Here is a 22,297-nt window from a genome sequence, read left to right as displayed (position 1 = left end):
ATAAAGAAAATATCAAAGGTGAGGTTAAAGAACAGTACTGTGAAAGCATACATCGGAGAGCAGGCAAAATCCCATGATCCTTTGCTGACCCCTAAAGGCCAGTAGCTGCTTCAATCTGTGACACTCTGTGCATTCAATCTTATAATGTGCATGTATTATTTTTATAAAGATACAAAACATCAAGTTTTAAAACCTATTTCACAGCACTTTTTCATCTCCAGCATTGTGATATTGAATAACACCATCCCGTCAGTGTACTGCATTATATTTATGACTAATTTAAATTAAAATCTCTTAACACAACATGAATACAGTAAACACAGGTACCACACAAACAAGCCAACTCTTTCATAATAATCTTACTGTATACAGCCCATAGTGTTGCCACAGAAAAAAAGTGTTTTAATGAGTAGTGAAACATAACGGTTGAGTGCATCTTAGATATTTGAAACCTACACTGTAAAAAAATCCTTGTACCACTTAAATTTTTAAGTTTAATCAACTAGGGTTTACAATTCATTCAACATTTTTGACATGTGATGAGTTACTATAAATTATAAAAATAAAGTTGAATTAGCTTAAGTTAACTTTATTTTTTTATTTACACTGAAAAAATGATTCATTCAATTTACTCAATTTTTTAAAGTAAGTGGTTGCAATCAATTTATTTAAGCTACATTCAAACAAATGTATTGTTAAACAAAAATCGTAAAATAAAATAAAATACTTTAGTTTAAATAAATTGATTGCAACCACCCACCTCAAAAATTGAGCAAACTGAATGAATATTTTTTTCAGTGTATAGCAACTCCACACTAGTCAAGAAAGTTAAAATTAATTGTCATTTTAAATTAATTAAACTTAAAAATTTAAGTGCAACAAGGAATTTTTACAGCTATTATTTAACATTAAACATATCTGGGATGTTTCCCTCAGCAGGCTTTAAGCAGACTCAACAGGGCACATCATAAATCTGAAAAGTGTTGCACTGGTACTGCGCTCCTCAGCACAGGGACTAACTACTAAACCAATGTAACTCACCCTGAATTATTTCTTGTGAAAATGTATACAAAAAGTATACTAAAACATTTAAATGTTTTGACGTAAGGCAGATGTCCGATGAAATTATTAGTGCAAAACTTTAATAAACTTTACTTCATTTGAAAAATCTCTTTTCAGGCTGTTTTAATGATAAATATTTACATGCACATGTATTTGTAAATGTATCCATGTTCAAAATAAATCACAACAAAGCATAAATTAACAATACAGCTATCCTGGTTGAAACATTTGTAAAGAGTTTGAAAAATATATTTGTTACTTGGCCCTATATGTCTTTTTACTTTTTAAAAGTATCTTGAACATACTTTTTTAAACACTAACAAGATTCATAAATTGTGTATGAAGCGTTTACAAACGCTTTATAAAAACAACAAACTCACTGGAATAACACAGAATCTGGCTATGGTTCCTTCTCTCTTGTAATAACCCTATTATATTAAATATACATAAATTTTAAAGTTTAAAACATAGCTAAACTGGCTAACTTAAACAGACGAGCAAACATGTAACATCTATGACAACAAGAACACGCCATAAGAGATGACTTTAAAGGCACAATGATGAGTGTTATGGTATGCTACGGTAGTGATCTTTTAAACGGCTTGGTTTAAATGCCAAAACAGAGCAAGTTGTTGCAAATCAAACAAACAAACACCAATTATAAACAATAATGTAAGTCTTCATTCCCTCTTTGGTACCAACAGCATTTTTTACTGCATTCTGACTCAGAGCAAATTCCACTCAAGTTTCAGTCCATTGTACGGGGTGGAGGAGTTATCACCTCCTAGTACTCGCTCAATATTTGAGTTTTGGTGTTAAGTACTGTTGCCCTGCTCTTGTTCAAACAACAACATGGCGAGCTGAGAGCGTGATCCGAGGCTGTCCAGGGTGCTCTGTACACACCGCTGGTAGATATCTTCACTCAGACGTGGATTACAAGGCTGGTAACTATATTTCTCGTGAAGGGCCGGCTCCACCGCTCGGAAAACATGCAGGTTAGAGTATTTTATGAACATGTCATATATATCCAGGCTCTCCAGGATCTCCTCGTTCTCCTGGACATCCGAGGACATGCGTGTCCGCGCCGCCATGTAGTCCGAGTTGTAAAAACACGCCTCGTTGAAGGAGCTACGATCGAAGTGACCAGTCTCTTTGATCAGATCAGCCGTGTTGGGACGAGGCTGGTTATGATAAGCGATGCTGGGATTGAAGTATTGGAAGTGGATGGGAAAAAACACCTGCCAGTTGTTTATGGAGTTCATCCGACAGCGATTGAGGAACTCGGAGTTGATGTTGGTTTGCACAGTGGCGATGAAGAACAGAGTGTCAACCGGATGCTTCTTGGAGATGATGTCCATTAACTTGATTTGAGAGGGACTTTCGCTTTTAACGCTGATCCAGGGGACTTTAACTGTGGGATATCTGTGCTCATAGGCGTTGATTTGCGCTTTGATGCTGGCAAAGATGTCATTCTGGTTGACCTGCTGGGCCTCGATTGGATCGTAAATGAAAAGAAACGTCAAGATGGCATTTTCACTGGTCTCAAAGGCGTTTTGGGCGTACACTTCCAAAAACTGGTGAACGAGCTCTCTGTCTTGATGAGTAACAGGTAAGATGATGTGGACCCTGGTTGCCTCGGTAACATAAGGCATTGGGATGATCTCAATACGACTGAGTGGCCTCACCAAGTGCACCCTTTTGGTGATGGATCGACTGTGTCCTTTCTGGTTCACCACCTCCAGCTGTAGATCCAGCGTGTACTCCATCCCTCTGGTTGGGTCAAAGCGCCTGTATCCATTAATTAGTTGCTGTTTCTTTAGGTGAAGAACGGGCTTGTACTTCTTGTTCAGCTCACCCATAGCCGTCTCGATGACATCGGCTACGTCCAGTTTATCGATTCCACTGAGCTCGCACTTCGGCGACCCATCAGTGCAAGAGAATACCTCATCCTCAGTGAAGTAATCCCACCGGAGAACCTCGAAACGTGTTTTGGGCTCGAAGGGAGGATTGACTCCAACAGGCCACATGGCACTACGGTTGCCGTCGAAAGCCACCACACTCACGTTTTTTATTTCAGCCTGGTAAAAAGTAGAAAAAAAAGATGTTCATGGATATCTTCAGTCAAAATACGGATTTTAATTTTATTTTAGATATTTGAAGGTTAGTCACGTAAAGGAATATGAGCAGTCTTCAAAGATAGTGGCAAGCAGGGTCAGAAAGATCAACAAAATTGCCACCCAAGTTTCAAACCTGACCTATTATGTGATTTCAATTAATTGTGAAAGTGAACGAAATGTGGTAGTTACAGCATTACACATTTCGATTTCGCAAATCGCATCAGATATTTGTCTGTTGAGCTTACACTGTAAAAAAAGAATATGCTGGATTTAATTTAAAAAGTGGATGCAAAAATTAAGTTTAACTTGAAATTTTAAGCAATTGCAAAGTGCAAAAATGATACACTATATTTTTAAGTAAATCCAGCCTTTATTTTTTTCAGCATAGATCAGATGCATTTTAATAAATCACCGAAGCAGTCTGCTAAACACTCTGTTGTTTTGATAAAAGTGCGCACTCACGCTTTCATCATTAACAACAAAGTTTACATACGATGAAAGTAAGATACGTGCAGATTCATTCGTTTTAACGAGTTTTGTGAGATTAAACTCAAGTCGTTGACAGTTTCAGTAATCGTTCTTTGATCGCTCTAACACTATTTATTGCAGTTTTGTTTATCATGCATGCTACTAGACAACCTAATTTACTAATGCTTTAAACAGCATCCACAAACACTTCTCAGCTTGTTTTGTCCAACGCTATCTCATGGCAATTTGTATATTTTTTACGAGGTGGCTAATTCGTATGACAACATTTGTACATTTTGGACGATTTGCTATTGCCCGGTGACGTTGAGGTTAGGGTGGGGTTTACTTATTGCTTTTTTATGATAATCGTATGTTTTTGCACTTTTAACATCGTACGAATTTATACAAATTAATCAACTCGTAAAATATAAACAAATTCTCGTGAGATCAGGTCGTTTTGTCTGTGTTAAAGAATATGGCCTTTAAAACATATTATATTATTCTGTTATTTGACATTAATTACATACAATATGAACGGAAATAATCAAAAATTATTTTTGCTTTGATTCTTGATGTATTAAATGCTTATTTTTCATTTATACCATCAGAAATGCTCCTCTGAGCCACCTCAGTTTAAAGACACTCCTGATGTGGCTTTGCTTTATCATTTATATACTTTATTAAATTACATTCAATTTATTATAATTTATTATTATAATAGATTTTTTATTATAATTTCTTATAATGTAACATTACATTTCATAGCATAATTTTTTTATATTGTTATTATGTTATCTCATAGCTTTATTTGTTAATATCTAAGCTGTTCCAAATAGCCAAGCATAGGCTGCTATGGTTTAAAGAGAGAGAGCAGAATATGTTGCACATGTTGACTGCCAATAAATAAGCAGTTGTCAATTCACGCTACTTTTATTTTTTAATCTTTAAAATTTAATAATAATTTGTTTTTAAAAAAAGATAAAAAATCATGCTACATAATAAATATATTTTGCTTTAAAAAAAAAGTCTGTGATCGGTAATCAGTGGTTGGTATCGGCTAATACTGCTTCCAGTGATCCTGCCCAAAAATCCTGATGGGAGCACCCTTATTAAATATTTCTTTAATGTATTTGATGAGCAGATATTTTCTGTATCTGACAATTCTTAACACTGTATAATAAACAGAGTACTTAAAAGAGTACAGAGATAATAAAAGCTAGCAAATTCACCTTCACTTTCCAAATGTACTACTAAAATGAATTATTCTTATCACACTCAAAAGGTCAAGAGAAACCATTAATGTAGCAATTCTATTAGTCTGAACATTCTTAAAATAAAAGTTACCTGCAGTTTTTCAATCTCCTGGTATGTCTTCTGCAGCTCGATCTCAGTGAAGTGTTTGTGTAGTCTGTACATCTGCTCGGGATCAGACACTGGGTGGACGGTCAGGGCGTTGTTAAAATCCTCATTATCTTCCTTACTGGGGTCTGAATTTTTGCCCATTTCATAATAGTCATACTTCATCCCCTGAAATAAATACAAATATAGGAGTTTGTTTTCATTTCAATGTCTGGAATATCCTTGTCTGTTAGTGGGTGATTCTCACGAAACCATTGAAACACCACGGCACTAATGATTTTAGCTTTAAAATGTTTAATATAGTAACATTAAAAAGCATCAAAATTAACACAATACTGGGTTCTACCTTGCACAATGTGTGATTTCAACATAAGAATTTATAATTGTAAATTTTATCTCATTTTCTGCTTAAATTCTCATTACCGCAATGTGTCCGGCTGTGTTTGAACATGCGTTGTAATTTAATCAAATTAACACAAAAATATTAAGAAAAATAAATAAATGGATGTTTTGCTAGACTACTTTAGATGACAGAAAAAAATATTTACTGAATATTCATGTATAATAATAATGAAGAAAATTAGGAAAATGATGTGTCCATGCCTGATGTTCTCATCCTCCGCAACACTTTTTGAGAACAGTTTAAGCACACATACAGAATTTTAATAAAGTTTGATTTTGAGTGACCAAGCACATGGACCAGTTACTTCAAGATGGCTACCAGGTAAGATCATTTTTTTACAGTTAATTTGAAATATTGTCTTGTCAGAATGCTTACACGACATTTTGATTATCATTACCGCAACAGATGCTTATTAAATGTTAATTTAATTAATAGAAGCATAATACTTTGATTTTAAATGCATGTGCAGAATCTCCAAATTATGTTCTTTCAGGTTTGTCATGTCATTTTGAAAATATGTCAGTGTTGATGTTTTCTGACTGTTGCGTTAATGAGATTTTTTAGGACTAATTTTTTAAATTATGTTACACAAAGTGTTAAATGATAAGTAAAAGTTTTTAAATTAATGTTCCCATTTACTGCAGACTTTGTTTTTCAATGTCTGGTGGGAAAAAAGTAATTTTAAGCAATTTTTACATTTTCATGCTTGACATTTTTAAAACCAAGTTTTCGTGAGAATCACCCTAGTACTGTTTAAATTCAATTAGGAAACAGTTCTTAGAGAAATGTTTAATTGTAACTGATTTCTGCTTTTTATTTAAAAGAAGAAATATTATCAAAACATAAAAATGGTCATAAAAGTTTCTTTCTTCATGTCTTTTCTAAATAATAAGAACTTGGGCTTCAAAGTTATAAGAGAGCACCATCATAAAGTGATTCAAATGACCCATACAAACATGTGCACTATACAATGTCCATTGGGGCAAGTGGATAGCACTGTTGTCTCACCGTACATTCACACGGGACAGAAGCATTAACTCTTGACGGAAGACTCGTCTGAAGCGTGACCAACAGCCAATCACAATGGCCGCAGCACATGCACATTGTCCATAAACGTAATTGGCTGGCTCTGCCTAGGTTATTTGCATAAGGCAATCTGATGCAAAAAGTTGAGAAATGTTCAACTTCTGCTGCAAGCAACGGCAGTGACACAGTCCTGACAAATCCACAATTCAGTTCGGCAACCCATGACGTCACCCATTAAAAGTGTTAACGCTTACGCCCTGCGTGAATGTACCGTCACAGCAACAAAGTCCCCGGTTTGAGCCTTAGCTGGGTCAGAAGGTCTATCTATGTGTCAAAGTGGGTTTACTCCAGGACCCGGGTACTCCGGTTTCTTCTCACAGTTCAAAGACATGTAGGTTAGGTGAACTAGAATGGCAGTAAGAATTGAATTTCCATTTGAAGAAACATGATACTGTAGCTAGAAAAGAACAATCTTTCTCTACAGTCTGCTGCTAAACATTGCGATCGGATCATCAATGAGTTACAAGATTTATAAACTCTGGATTAATACAGATTCAAGCCCTTTATGAAACTGACATTGCTTCTTTTCTCATGAATGTGCCAAGGAGAATATACTTCACTTATAACTTGGTCTGTTCTTCACACGCAATACGAATTGAGAAGATGAAATGTACATCAAACAGTATAAATCCATTTTATGATACTTTTACGGTGCCGTTTATTCTTTTTGTAAATACTGTGGAACTCGACAGGCACGCTTCTCTTTCACTTGAATTACATGCAAAAGGGTGGCCATGACATTCTTCAAAAATATACCCTCTGTGATCAACAGAAGAATGTGATTCATGTTTCAAACACCATTTGGGCGAGTGACAGAATTGTCTTTTTGGGTGAAAAAAGCTAAGTTAATGATTCCGCTGTCAGGCCTGCACTACAACTGTTCCATTAAAAGATGTGGGTGAGAGGAAGTGCTTCGACAGTAATGGCAAAAGTGGATTTATAATGGGATAAAATGTCAAAACGAAGACAGTACATCATGTCTAGTGAATCTGATTCACTGACTCTTTCTTCCCAGTACCTTTCAGAATGACATCCATCTAATGCTATTCTGATGGATTAATAGAGGTCTCGGTACCTGTTTCAAGAACAGATTAAACGAAGCATCCCAGACCTCTCCAAACAAGTGTGATATATGGTTTAGTCTCTAAAAGCAAGATTCAATTCTGAGCTGCGATTCTGCCCGGATCAATTCACCACAACTCAATAAAACTGAGAAAAAACAGCAAAAAAAAAAAAGATTTTTAATAAGTTATCTTAAATTTTGGGCTGGACAATAATTCAATATCAATATATTGCGCTGAATAAAAAAACGGTAATAGGGTTTCTAAACACGTTTCAGATATTTCGATAAACATTACAGTGTTTCATGGGCCGTTGACATCACATCACGCTTTTACCGTCCGAAGCGTGCTCTCGTGGCGTCTTTCGTAGCTAAGCAACCATGAGCAACGCTCTCCTGGATGGTGAGGAAAACGGAATGCCTGACCGGGTTTAAATTGCTCATCTGTACCTCGTGTCAAATCATATCATTGTCACCAGGCAATCAATTAAATCTGGATGAGACTTTGGAGTGTTTGCCCAGAAAAGAACTGTCACTCAAAAGTATGAAAAGGAGGTGCAGGGTTAGTTCAAATCGCATCAAATCACAGCTTCCAATGGTGACAGCATATAGGAAGGGAGAGCGGGAGATGTAAAGCAAGACAAACTAAAATATGGATGAGAAAAATAGGCATAAGGTAGCCTTTTCTGTCCAACTATCTTATGTAACATTAAATAGTCTACTACCATTCAAAAGTTTTAGGGTCACGTTCACGAACAAATTGTTAGACTCAAATGGCTATCTGGACAATTTTCAATCTGGGGCTGGTTGCATAAACATAGCCATGACATTAAGACTGCGTCTTAAGAATGATTCTGACTAACTAGCAATTAGTTAGGGCTAATCAGTCTTATTATTTGGATTTAAATTAGACCAATCTACCTTTCTATGTAACATACTTAAAACAGTTATGATCAGTCTTGAAGAAAAATTCATGACTAACTTTTAAGACTAGTCTTTAAGTTTTATGCAACCGGCCACTGGTGTCCATCAGCATCACAGCATGGAGACAGTGCTCAATAAAGATAATAAATAATATTCGATTATTCTCTAATTCAGGTTAAATATCAGTGCTGGTGCTACTAAATCTTAGTGCTGCCTTTGACACGGTAGATCACACCATGCTCTTACATAGACTGGAAAACTGGGCAGGGCTCTCTGGGATGGTCCTCACGTGGTTTAAGTCACACCAGTCGGGCTTGTAACCCGAGAGTTGCTGGTTCGAGTCTCAAAGCTGGCGGGTTGTGACTGTGGTGCCCTTGAGTAAGGCACCTTTCCCTAATTGCTCCCCGGGCTCTGGGATAGCTGCCCACTGTTCCGGGTGTGTGTGTGTGTGTGTTCAAGACTTGCAGTTCACTACTAACTGGGATGGGTTAAATGCAGAGGTCACATTTCGAGTCAAGTTGCATACTTGACAAGCTTGTCACTTTCACTTTACCTAAAAGTGAAAGGGTTACTATGTGAAAGGTAACCATAAAAAAAACACATCCGAAAAGTGGACATCCATGACATGTGGAGTCCCACAGGTCTCTATTCTAGCTTCTGTTCATTTTGTATATGCTCCCACTTGGTCATATAATGAAAAAGAACCAAATTGCTTACAACACCCATGTAGATGACACTAAGATATACTTAGCCCTGTGACCCAATGACTACAGCCCCACTGACTCTCTACGCCAGTGCATTAATGAAATTAACAGTTGGGTGCATGATTCAAAACTTCCTGCAGAATTGTTTATTCAGATGATTTTTGATATTACAACTAAACCTAGCTTTTACTAACTAACTAAACCTAGAATGTTGGTGTTTTTTAATCATACTGCTGTTGCTCCCTCATTTTATACGGCAACAAGCCACAAGAGACTGTGAATCACTGTAATGACCTCTCGTGGCTATTGCTTTATTATTACTTGCTGCTTAATAACGCCAGTAAAATATAAAGACAATCCAGTGTTGAACTCTTATCTGGATGGTAAGGGCTGGTGAGGTGCAGTCACTAAGCACTTGAGCCGATTAAACTGCAGTCAAAGAAAAGTGAATCTAATCTAATCATGCTATTAAAAGAACAAGATAGCACTAAGCTACCATCTCGGTTTGCATTGAAATCACAGCTACATAAACACCCCAAAATAACTCAAATGTACGTTGTATGGAAAGTACATGTGTTGGGTTTACGGTCTGGTGCAGTTATAAAACTACTTCATCAAGCCTTGTGATCCTTTGTCACACAGGCTTTTGGGTAAAAGTCATCTGGGTAAAAGTATGGGAAAGGATGATTTCTGCTATTTTACGGGATAGTTCATCCAAAAATAAAAGATCTGTCAACATTTATTCACCCTCATGTCGTTAAAAAAACCTGTATGACTGAAGATATATTTGGAAATGTCTTATCGGTTTGGTGTCAATACTATAGGAAAAAATTTATGTTATATGTATACTTTTTTCCTTATTTTATTGTTTGATTGACATTGAGACAGACAGCTTTAGGATCTACTGTAATGCACAGATCTAATATAATGTTACACATCAGATATTTTCCCCAACAGTTAACGAAACAATTACCCAAAAAAAAAAGGATTATGTCTGCGTGAATTCTTGTCAAAAAATATATTTTTAAAACTGTAATTCTGTGTATATAACTCTCTCTAATCTCTTAAACATCAAGAAAGACCTGCACTTTATTTTCTAAATCCTGCATGTTTTAAAACCAAACCGTTAGAATGCGCAACGTGGATGGACACGGATCCTATGAATTAGGATTTAGAACGGTACCACTCTCAGGAAACTTACAAATAAAAACAATTTAAGACGTTTAAAAGGATATTTAGAGCATTGGGATTGCTAGACGAGGTTTTAATGTACATATTTTTATGAAAACCTACATTTCAACCAAAATCGATATTTTTTATACTTTCTTTTGCCTGCAGCTCAAAATAAGACAGCTGTTGTTCTACTCTTAACATGAATTACAACATCTCTTACGAAAGTAACCATGATTTTACTACAGGTAAAAAAACAAGGTTACTATAGTTAAAACTGTATGAATAATATCACTACGATAACCATGGTTTAATAACTTATTAAAATTGTGATCCCCACTGCGCAGGGGCCTCTGGTCTCCAGCCCAGTCAAGTCCAATGGTAAGTCCGGCACCTACATCACACTGATAAAGCTAGCACTTATTTAAACAAGTGAAAACAACTTTTAAACATGTTTGCAAGACACATTTTCTAAAACACGAAACGTTAATATCATATGCAAAATTGTGCTTCAAGTTCATTTTACTTTTTTGTTGACATATTTTACAGAGCAGTATACAACACGTTCCAAGCTATACTTAGCCTTACTTTCTATGTTTTTGTTAAAGCCAGTGCATATTTGAGACTGTTTCTCATGCTCTCTTTCTGAGTGTTGACAGAGTTCCCAGCAGGCTCTGGGTGAACAGGGATTTGTGGGCAAGACACCTAAAAGAGGTGCTTTATGCTACAGATCCAACATTTGGCCATAGAAGTGAAAAGTTACAATGCATGCATTAGGGCTGTGAAATTAATCATTTTTCTAATTCGATTTTTGCACATTTCGATTCCAAAAACAAGATAATTGAGGTAATGCGATTAGTGTGCCGCGTTAGTTTCTGTCATTTCTTTGTTTTGTTTTATAAATCCAGAGCATCAAATGCAGCTTCGCGCCTCTCTCTCTCTCTCTCGTGCAAGTGGTCTCGCATTTGTCCAAAGTCCAGACACAAAGTAGTTATCATGCACATCTCGTCAGTAAAGCGATATCGCATGCAAATTATCGCCCATCGCTACATATGTCCGAAGTCAGATCACTAGGTAGTAATCCTGTTTATGTTTGTAAAGTTATGCATTTTAAGCGAGTTGAAGCAAAACTCTCTCTCGTCTTTAAAATATAAATCGTGTTCCGCTGGACCCATGTGTTTAAAGAGCACTTCTGGAAGGCGCCACTACTTTATACGTGTAGCCTTTTGCAACATCACTAAAGAAATGCATTGAATTGTTTCTGTGTGTTTTCAGTCATTAAGTAATCGTGTTAAATAATCGAGATTATGATTTTTACCAAAATAATCGGGATTATGATTTTTACCATAATCGAGCAACCCTAGCATGCATTAACTCTTTCCCCGCCATTGACGAGTTAACTCATCAATTAAGAGAAAACGTTTCCCTGCCAATGACAAGTTTTTCCGTCAATTCATGTTTCCGCTATTATCCACCAGGTTGCGCTCTTACCCAACTTATGAAACCCGGAAGCAACCCTTTAGGTCGAACAGTCAGAACTCCGTGTATGTTTTGATCATCACTTTGAATCTGATCTCTATCAAAAGTTCTTCCCAAAAATGCAATTATCTCAGCTTTTTGCTCAAAATTTTTCATTTTTTAAGAAACCATCCATATTTAAGAGGTGATATAAAGAAAACAGATGAAGGTAGGATAAAACTTTTTTTTGAAAGAGGGTCTGTTCTTTCATTTGATATATTGTATGTTTATATATTTAAAGAAGAACATTTTCTGGAAGGCAACAATCTTTGGTGAAAATCATAAAAAATGCTGACGCTGGCTGGCAACTTTTTTTAAACACTGATGGGGAAAGAGTTAAAGTTACTTCAGGTAGAAGAGACACTGGTGTGCTGAATTATTTTTATTGGAAAAACCCATAACAGCGGAAAGACCATCTTTAATCTCAAAAGTGACAACGGTAAAGATCTGAATAAAGACATAATAAATCTCAGACATTGTACCAACTTAAGCCAGATACACAGCAAAAGATAATCAGGTTAAAAATCTTCGTGGATAAACCGATTATCTTATCAGTCATGGCCGCTCCAATCACAAATCAGAAATCCTGCTGTAGATTGTCACACGAAACGAATAATACCCAATCAGAAAGCGAGCTGATGAAAGACGATACCATAACAACTACAGTCATGGCGCTGCAGGCACAATCCAAAGTGAGATAGACATCAGATATGTAAAAAGCAGTCAATTGTATTAATGCAATTTCTTTATGACCGTTGTTTGCCATATTTGTTTATTGTGAAGTCAAGTTTGGCCGCTAAAGACATCTTGAGACCTCCGCAAGATTTTCTGTGTTCACAGTGAAGACTTGCGTTGTTTGTGAAGTTAATGTGCTGTCATGACGACGACATAGCGGCACTACACACAATTAACAACTATGTTAAATATTCGATTATGTTTCATCATGTCTCTCACATTTTAAAAATCTGATAAGATTTAAAAGAATCTTTTGGTGTGGCCCTAGCTTTACAGAGTAAAGTACCAGACTGGAGACCTTCCCTTTAATTGGTGAACAGCACCAAACTTCAAAGCAGGCATCTGAATCTCATTTTTGTTGATGTACTTATATGACGGTAAGTTGAAAGGCAGTGAGATTTAGTTTCATCACAGTAAAGCTCTGTGGGGTCTTTTGCTGTCAAAGTGAAACACATTACTGGTATCAAGCCCTCTGTCATCATACAATGCAGGTTTAATCTGTGTATAGCTGTAAACCAAAGACATTTCAAACACGGTGGCAATGAATACTCAATGCTAAAAACTTTTTTGTCCACAGATGACTTTTACCTAACAGCCTGTGTGAAAAAGAACCACAAGGCTTGATGGAGTAGTTCACTATGACTGCACCACCGTAAACCCAACACAGCATTGCATGTTGTTGTGAATAGTAAAATATGAAAAAGTAAAACTTTTCCTATACCTCTATTGGCCCTCTTGTATCACATGTCTTTACTACTGTGTAGTTACATAAGAAACATTCAGCTTATACATTTTTAACATGTGTGTTAATCAGGGTAGTTTTAGTTTTATGGGTGGGGTCAAGAGTGTAAATATATGCAGATATAGTAAACATAAGTACAGAATGCATGTATGCAATCTCATAGCAGTAAAAGATCCATAATATAAAGCGTGGTGTAAACTTCCAACAAATGAAATTCTCCCCTCAAATTCCTCCACACAGTTGGTATCAGCATAGTCAATGATGCATCGCCCAAGCCATTCGTCATGTCTGGCACTGAGGATGTCATTCCTGCAGTTCTCCAGGAAGGGCTGTAGCCTCAGCAAAAGACTGCGAGACAGCAGGTATCCGAAACCCCCGTAGCAATACTGCCCCTGCATCTCACCACCTATGAACTCCTCCGGGCTGCCCATGTAGAGCACCCGGTCCATACTTAAGTGCTCCACCAGAGCCTTGATCCGATCTGCTTGTGTGTACGTGTCATCCTGAGCGAGGTAGAACCAATCGTACTCTGTGATGTAGTGTTCTAGAATGTACTTGATTGTTTGGAACATGTTCCAGATGAGGCGCTCATCACCGTGGGTGACCACGAACATGCCGTGGGGCGTTTTGCGGCTTCGGGCGCCGGTGAAGAAGACAACATTGTCCAGATGATGGCTGATGGTGCGGTTGACGGCCACACCCAGAGTGTTGATGGTGTTTTTGGAGGTGAGTATTCCCACAAAAAGACGCTCTCGGATTCCCAGCTCTGTGCTGATGTATTTTGCTCTGTTGAAACAGATGGGGAAATAATCAGTACATGATTTTCTATAGCAATTGTTGAAACTTTAACAATTCTCATATTATTGTCTCCTTAAAGGGACATTTCCACTTTTTTTGAAAATATGCTCATTTTCCAGCTCCCCTAGAGTTAAACATTTGACTTTTACCGTTTTGGAATCCATTCAGCTGATCTTCGTGTCTGGCGCTATCACTTTTAGCATAGCTTAGCATAATCCATTGAGTATGATTAGACCATTAGCATCGTGTTCAAAAATGACCAAAAAGTTTCGATATTTTTCCTATTTAAATCTTGACACTTCTGTAGTTACATTCCGTACAAAGACCGACGAAAAATTAAAATTTGCGATTTTCTAGGCAGATATAGCTAGGAACTATACTATCATTCTGGCATAATAATCAAGGACTTTGCTGCCGTAACATGGCTGCAGGAACTGCAATGATATTAGGCACTGCCCGAAAATAGTCCTCTGCTATTGAAAGATACTTAGGGGACTATTTTCAGGGGCTGTGTAATATCATTGCGCCTGCTGCAGACATGTTACGGCAACAAAGTCCTTGATTGTTACGCCAGAATAAAAGTATAGTTCCTAGCCATTTCTGCCTAGAAAATGCCAACTTTTAATTTCCCGTCGCTCTTAGTAGACAATGTAACTACAGAAGTGTCAAGTTTTAAATAGGAAAAATATCAAAACTCTTTGGTTATTTTTTAAGCGATGCTAATGGTCTAATCAGATTCAATGGATTATGCTAAGCTATGCTAAAAGTGGTAGTGCCAGACCCGGAGATCAGCTGAATGGATTCCAAAACGGTAAATAGGGCTGTCGCGGTGAAGGAATTTCCCTTGCGGTGATTTTGCGTGGCTCACCAGCGCGGTATGCGGTTTTACCGCCTTCATTTACTAAAATAAAATATTTTTTAAATCCAGAACAATGAGGTCAACTAATAGATGAAGGGTAGACTACAGGTATTCCCCCTTATGAAAAAAAAAAGATTAACACAAGCTATACTACAGCTAAATATATTTTTGAGAAAACAAAAATAAATTGAAGAACATCATTCAGGCTTGTTAAGCGCAAATTAACAGAGCATCAGTCAATACAGAACACAGCAGTGTCTTAAAGAAATTAAAATTAGCCAGTATTTGTGCACCTGTAAATGTACAAAACGAATGCAATACAGAAGGCAATGCATAATAATTTAGGGCATTTTAATAATACATTAGTAGATAAATTAACGTTTATATATAAAGTATGAAAACGAATGTATCATTATTTTGGCTAAATTAAGCTGGAGAGGTCATATTTAGTCACAAAGATTTGTCATCATTTCAGAACAAGCTTAAATGCTATCTATAATAACTTACATTATATCCTGTGTCTTCCTTTGTCAAAAATATGTAGAATTATATGCGAGTAAAAAAGCAACAAGCGGAAACGTTTAGCTCACGCGGAGCGAAGGAAAAGCCGTTAATAAAGCAGACTCTCCGTGTATAGAGGATGCGATGAAACAGTCGAGTCGGCAGATGATCATCGGTGTTTATAATGTTTCACGCAGATACTGTTGATGAAAAACTTGGATATTTAAATGTGAAAGTCAAGTGTGCAGTCAGTCAGTTCAGAAAAGCAACCGCGGCGTTATATTGGCTGCATCCACGGAGCGGACGCTGCAGATGCACAAAGAAAAAACCTATAAGGTCTTTTTTTATGAGGTTTTAATGCTGGTAAGCATCCAGTTATATTTTGGCGTCATTTGGGTTGATCAGTTATTTTAAAGTACTTTTAATCTTTAAAACTGAAACTAGAGGGAGACGATGCCACAGTTATTCTGTCATCTCAGTTTAGGTTTTACTTTTTCACACATTCACTATGATTTAACGAAATATGAAGTATTAAATTTTTAATTGAAATTTACGAAAAACAAATTGGCCTACTCTCTTAACTCTTGACAATCTATTTGGCCTTTAATATTCATGTCAGCATGACGTGAAAAACAAGGCGGCATATAGTTTCATGAATTTAACGTGAAAGGCGCGGTTGTTGCGGTTGCTTTTTTTCCATGCGGTTGGGCTTGTCAGTAGCGCGGTCATGCGGTAATGCGGTTACCGCGACAGCCCTAACGGTAAACAACAAATGTTTAACTCTAGGGGACCTGGAAAATGAGAATATTTTTAAAAAAAGTGGAGTGTCCCTTTAAGATGAATCACTGTAGTGTTTCATCAATTTTGTAAATCACTTTAGATAAAAGCCTGTGCATGCCTTAATGTGAATGTAAGTCAAGATTTTACTGATGGGATAGGTATACAGGATAAGATCCTGTCAAGTGTAAATGCAAGCGTTTAACTGCTCCCATAGGCAACCATGTCTGCAAACAGAACTTTGGGAAGCCATGACAACACAGAAAATGTGGCATATAGCAGACATTTGCAGAATTGTTTAACCAATTTTTGCTACCTCACGTTTTTATGAGCGACATCAAACAGCTAAATGTTGCAACCTGGCATTAGTGCATACTTGATACTAAAACCAGATACCAAATCCAATAGATTCAGGCCAAAGTAGGCTACCCAGGTATGAAAACAATCTAATTAATTCAGTCAAGATTTGAAAGGCTAACATGAGACTAGTCTTGTGTAGACAGACCTCCAGAGTAATGGTAGAAGGACCAAGGATTGAACAAGAGGCCATCTGACTGAAATGTAAAGCTGCCAGGTTCGTTTTGTTCAGGATCATGTTTAGAGGTGCAAAAAGACTTACTTGCAAAACACTTACGAAAAAGGTTTCAGGCAGACCATTAAAGATCTTGTAGACTTCAAGTTCAACCAATCACATAAATTGTTCCCAATTTTGTGTGCCTTATCCATCAGATGTTCAGCCAACAGTCAGTGAGGATAAGACTATAGTATGAGGCTAAAGTAAACTTAACTGATAACAAAAGATAACTGACCCTTTCATTTCATTGGATTATTAATAGTACTTCTTAACCCATCTAAACTTAACTCTCCTGCAAGATAAGTCATAACCGAAATGGAGAAAGTAGCTCCATGTGAACACACTTTAAAGACATCAAAGTTTTATTTGTAAGGGGAAAAGTTATAGCTTTTAGGCTACATCTATTTTTGAAAATATTTTTCAATGTACGTAAATCAGCAAAGAGCCAGGCGCCTTGACTCTTATCACGTTTGTGCAATGGCAAAAGCAAATGTTTCGTTTATCTACAATGGTCCAAGACCAAACAACCATTAATATGCTCTTGATATCTGTGTCTTACATGTTAATACAGTATAAGCTGAAACAGATCTCAAAGCTTTGAGTTAGAGTAACAGTGGCACTGTGAGAATAAAAAACCTTGATAACCTTTATAAATGTACACTAATTGAGGAACTGGGAAAATATGCAAACATTATTGATAAACTTCTAAAAAACTAAAAATATAAATATATACAATATAAATGTAACTTTGAAATAAATAAAAACAAGCTTCTTTAACCTATAGCACCTATATATAATAAGGTAAGTAAATAAGAAATAAAACTCCATGTTTTGTGTGTTTCGTTTTGGGAGGTAGCATTGGAACTTTACAATGTCCCATTAGATTTTAAAGAGGAAATTATTTAAGCAATTTAAAAATATAATATAGATTATTATTTATTTTTTCCCCTTGTAGTTTTTAGTCGTCTGCACAACATAGACATTTAAGTGGCCAGTGGGACACCTGATTAAAATAATACATGTAAGTTAAGTTATTCAAATTTTACAGTTAGCCTACATGAATTCACTCACGTGCAGTAAATGGAAAAAAATGGCCTATGATAATTATAGTTTAGGTTTTAGCTTAGAGACATATTTTTGGAGTGAACCACCACAGCACACATGAACACCATTGAGAGACATGAAGTTAGATGAAGCAGGCAGAATGGTCTGTCTAACTTACCTGAAAAGTTTCTTGGGCTGAGTCTGTTTTATTGGTTTGTACGGGATAATTTTCGGCTGAAAATCTTCCTCCTCATCCTCGTCACCATCGCTTCCAGTGGAAATGGAGTTGGGTTTCCGTGCTCCTTTCAAATTTCCATCCTGGGATAAAATCATCCCTTCATCTCCTAAAGTGTTTATTTCACAGCTTTCCTCTATCCAGCTCACACTCAACAAACTCAGAGTAAATCCCAAAGAGATCCCGATAACAACCGGCCCGATTGGCCTTAACAGACCGATCAACATAGAAAACCTCATCGTATTCCGACTATTGGTGTATTAACCGCCCTCTTTAAGCGTGATTTAAAGAGAAAGGCGCACATTAAGAAAGCAATTTTATTACTAACGTAACCTGGATAGAATGTATCGCATTATCGCTTCACCTTCCTCGGAATTATTGAAGCATTCGTACGTGTCAGTGGCTTCGTCGATCCGCCCACTCAAACTAGCGCACCGCCCACAAAAACAAACGTCATTACAAAAGGTTTGTTCGACTTCATGTGCCGCAAGAACTGACAGGCGAATGACGGATAAGTATCGCGAGAACGAGTCAAAATGAGACTTCTTCGTATCGCTCTCGCGGTACTTTGACATCATCCGTCAGTCAGTTCTTGCGGCGCCACATAAAGTCGAACAGTCTAGAGTCGCGGCTCTCCTCGGTGGGCGGGGCGTTTTGACTCTCTGTGGGCGGAACGGGTCCGTTAAAACGCCAATGAAATTTGACGCAGCTGTCTTTGTGGGCGTAGCGTTTTAATAAAACTCCAGTTAGACCCTCAGTTAAAATATAAATTTCCCTTTTACTGACAAAACAAAATCACTGTCTAAACAATCGCTGATTTAATTTTATGTCATAAACATATTAAAACTGACAATGTTTTTGTACCGTTTTAATGTTTAGTATGTTTTACTGTACAGTTTATTACACGAATTCTATTTTGTTCACTAGAGGGCGATATGGGCTCATATTAAATGATAACTGACTTTATGACACTCATTTAGGGAGCATTGCTTTCCTGTGATATTTAAAAGCATGTAGGCCAGTCTAGGAATAACAAATATAATGGCCACGGAACAAGTTATTAAGCTAATTTTTATAAATTTAATTTGAGGTTGCACAGGTAATTTAATCCTCATTTGAAGGAAAGATCTGTCTGTTCCAAAAAACTGTGCCCCATGATTTCCTCTGACGTAATGCAGCCTTACCAGCAGTGACAGAATTGCTTCATGACTGTGCGAGCACACGACTTTAACTGTTTGATGGTTACACAACTGTCTGCCTTAACTGAAAAGCAAAAAGAGGAATCTGAAATTAACAAACTTTCATGTTTGCTTATGCATTTCTGTTCTTTCTAATAATCACTGTTAAATAAATAAATTTTTTAATTCCCATTATTTAAAATTGGAGTTTTAGAGAATATTTATCTGAATCTATCAAATCAAACACAAACTGACACAAGTGAATGCAATTTCTTTATGATCCTTTATAGTAACCCTGAAGGGCTTATTTCCTGCCCTGAGTTCTTCTAATAAATCATGGGTTTATGAGATTTTTGCATGTTTACCTAAGGACAGCACATCACAACGAAAGCTTTTTCCACTGGAAATTATAATACTTCCCCTAGTTTGGCTGATCTGAGTGAGAAACATGATCAGCCTAGTCCCAGATTAAACCTATCAAGTCTCTGCAAGGACATGTTGGCATTTCTACTCTTAGGATTTCTATGCAACCTTGAAGGGATGTTAAATGTGAAATAAGTAAATAAGTAAATGTGGCATTTTTTGTTGAGGGAGAGACTTTCATTTTAAATGAGAATTTAGTGATTATTTAATTTATTGTAACAGTTCAGTTGTTATGGTATGGACTATTCATTCCTGTATTATAGACAGTGGAAAGTAAAAGTTGGGTAAGTTGTGAGCTGTGTTTCTTACTGCCAATTTGGGTCAATGACAAATGCTGGGACATTTTTGTATGTGTAGGCATCTCCTAAGCAAACTTGTTAAAACACCAATAACCGGAGCTTAATTGGTAACCAAGCAAATATTTACCAACTATAATATGTATAGCCTAACTAAAAGTAATATTAAAGTTGGAAAAACATGCTCTATTAGACACTTTTAACTGCTAAACTGCAAACACAGGATTGTGCACCACGATCAAAAATGAAACCGAGACATCTTAATGTAAAAATTACAATTGAGCAGTGTCTTGATGCTTTACATAAAGAAAAATGCATCCCAATACTGCCTGCATAGGCAGGCTGCGTAGATTTTGCAAATAGCAATGATATTTTATTAGAACATATTTATGTCAAGCAGCTGGAATAACTGCAACTGTTGTGTGAAACGGTTGACATTTTCTTTCAACAGGTGTTCCTTGGCTAAATTCGATTGTTATTACTACTGGAAATGTTTAGTGGCATGTGTTTTTTTATTACTGCAAACAGGTGTGAGTTAAACAAGTACATTCATATTGATGGCTTCATCTCAAAATCAACTAAACCGAATACTAAACCGAACTATACTGAATTAACATAATGCTTAGTTTTCAACACACTCATCTAATCCCTCAAACTCTAGCCAAATGTACTTCAACAAACTGTGACAAAATCTGGCATAAAAAATAACCTACGCCGTAACACATGGTGGCGCTACATGCTTACACATTTCATAATTCGATAATCAAAAGTTTCTCCCTCTAAAATGTATGGCTTATTGAAATCATATCCAGCTGTAGGATTTTGCTTCCTACCACAATGTGCATATAAAATAAATAGGATGTTTCAGGGATATGATCTGTCTCATGTCATCATATATTTATCTCTACCAAGAGGCTCAATATTGCTTATAGTTTTCAATAAATGTTTCTTTTTAAATCTTCTCATCTTCCTTTTGATGACGTTTATAAGCTGAGTAAACATCAGGATAGTGAATTAGATGAAAAGCTACTCAAGCGCTGTGATAAAAGTTGCTGATTCAAACAGCATGCAGAGAGTTTATCACATCAGTAATCAGTGTGTGGCCCATATCTCCTCGGCTCATCTCCTTGCAAATGTGTATCTCACCAGAAAGCCTAGCTTTTGACCGTGCAAGGACTACATTTTTCCATGCTGCATTACTCCAATTTAACAATGTGTCATTTTAATGGCACAAATCATGTTTAGTGAATATAAACCGATTTATACTGTACTCTGCTAATAAGGATCTTAAGGATAACAAACATCTAAAGCTATTCCTCTTAATATTCACAAATAACACACAGGTGTCAAGTCAATTCAACCTAATATTTTGAGTTTTGTCCTGTGATAAGTTGACAGATAACTTATAAAAAAAGGATGAAATGGTTTAACTTAATTTTTAAAGTTAAAGTAACATAAAAATATATGTTGATTTGACAAAATGCTGCATTTTTTAACTATTCTGTTTATTTATAAATAAACCCTTTAGTCTTTATTTATCAGTCCTGAATCTCTTAAAGGTGCAGTGTGTAATTTTTAGAAGGATATTTTGACAGAAATGCAAATAATATATTATCAGGGGTGTATAAAGACCTTTCATAATAAACTGTTATGTGTTTATTACCTTAGAATGAGACATTTTTATCTACATACACCGAGGGTCCCCTTACATGGAAGTCGCCATTTTGGGCTGCCATGTTTCTGAAGCCCTTAACGAACAAACTTACTAAGTTGTCTCCGATGATGACATGTTAGTGCGGTGGTGGCTACAGTAGCTTATATGTGTTTCAAAAGCGAGGGGTGAGCAGTGGACCGAGAAGTTGGTAGCAATTCACAACCTCACCACTAGATGCTGCTAAAATTTACACACTGCACCTTTAAATGTCCCATGATCGCTCAACCATTTGTCCTGTTAAGCTTAATAAATGAATCAGAGTACTTGGTAAACTCCTCAGGATGCTGTTAAATGATGATGAAGCTGGTGAGTCACACACACAAAACAACATAATACTAGCACCATCCCCTGAACCAAAACTAATATAATGAAGATGAGTTTACAAGTGAAGTATTAATAACAGTGATGCATATGAAGAATGTGATTCTGGAATGAATTACTTCAATGTCTTGGCTTGATTAGCGGAAACGCTTGTTGCTGATAGAGTGAAATATTTAGCTGTGAAATGCACATGCTCCAAGTGAGAAAAAAACAAACATTTAGAATCAAC

The 22,297-nt window shown here is 36.5% G+C and overlaps 1 protein-coding gene across 1 annotated transcript; it reads right to left on the bottom strand.

Moving 5' to 3' along the window:
* Nucleotides 1-735: 735 nt before the first annotated feature.
* chpfa (chondroitin polymerizing factor a) lies at nucleotides 736-18,579 on the bottom strand. Its single transcript, XM_073855058.1, has 4 exons — nucleotides 18,080-18,579; nucleotides 13,572-14,134; nucleotides 4,992-5,176; nucleotides 736-3,140 (listed from the first exon to the last, which is right to left on the bottom strand). Exons 1-4 carry the CDS (start codon nucleotides 18,373-18,375, stop codon nucleotides 1,878-1,880), a joined length of 2,307 nt encoding a protein of 768 aa, XP_073711159.1. The 5' UTR covers nucleotides 18,376-18,579; the 3' UTR covers nucleotides 736-1,877.
* Between the last annotated feature and the right edge of the window lie 3,718 nt (nucleotides 18,580-22,297).

The sequence above is a fragment of the Misgurnus anguillicaudatus genome, chromosome 17, assembly GCF_027580225.2.
Source record: "Misgurnus anguillicaudatus chromosome 17, ASM2758022v2, whole genome shotgun sequence".
NCBI classification, from domain to species: domain Eukaryota; kingdom Metazoa; phylum Chordata; class Actinopteri; order Cypriniformes; family Cobitidae; genus Misgurnus; species Misgurnus anguillicaudatus.
Note: the sequence above shows the minus strand (reverse complement) of the source record. Positions and strands in the feature narration are given on the sequence as shown.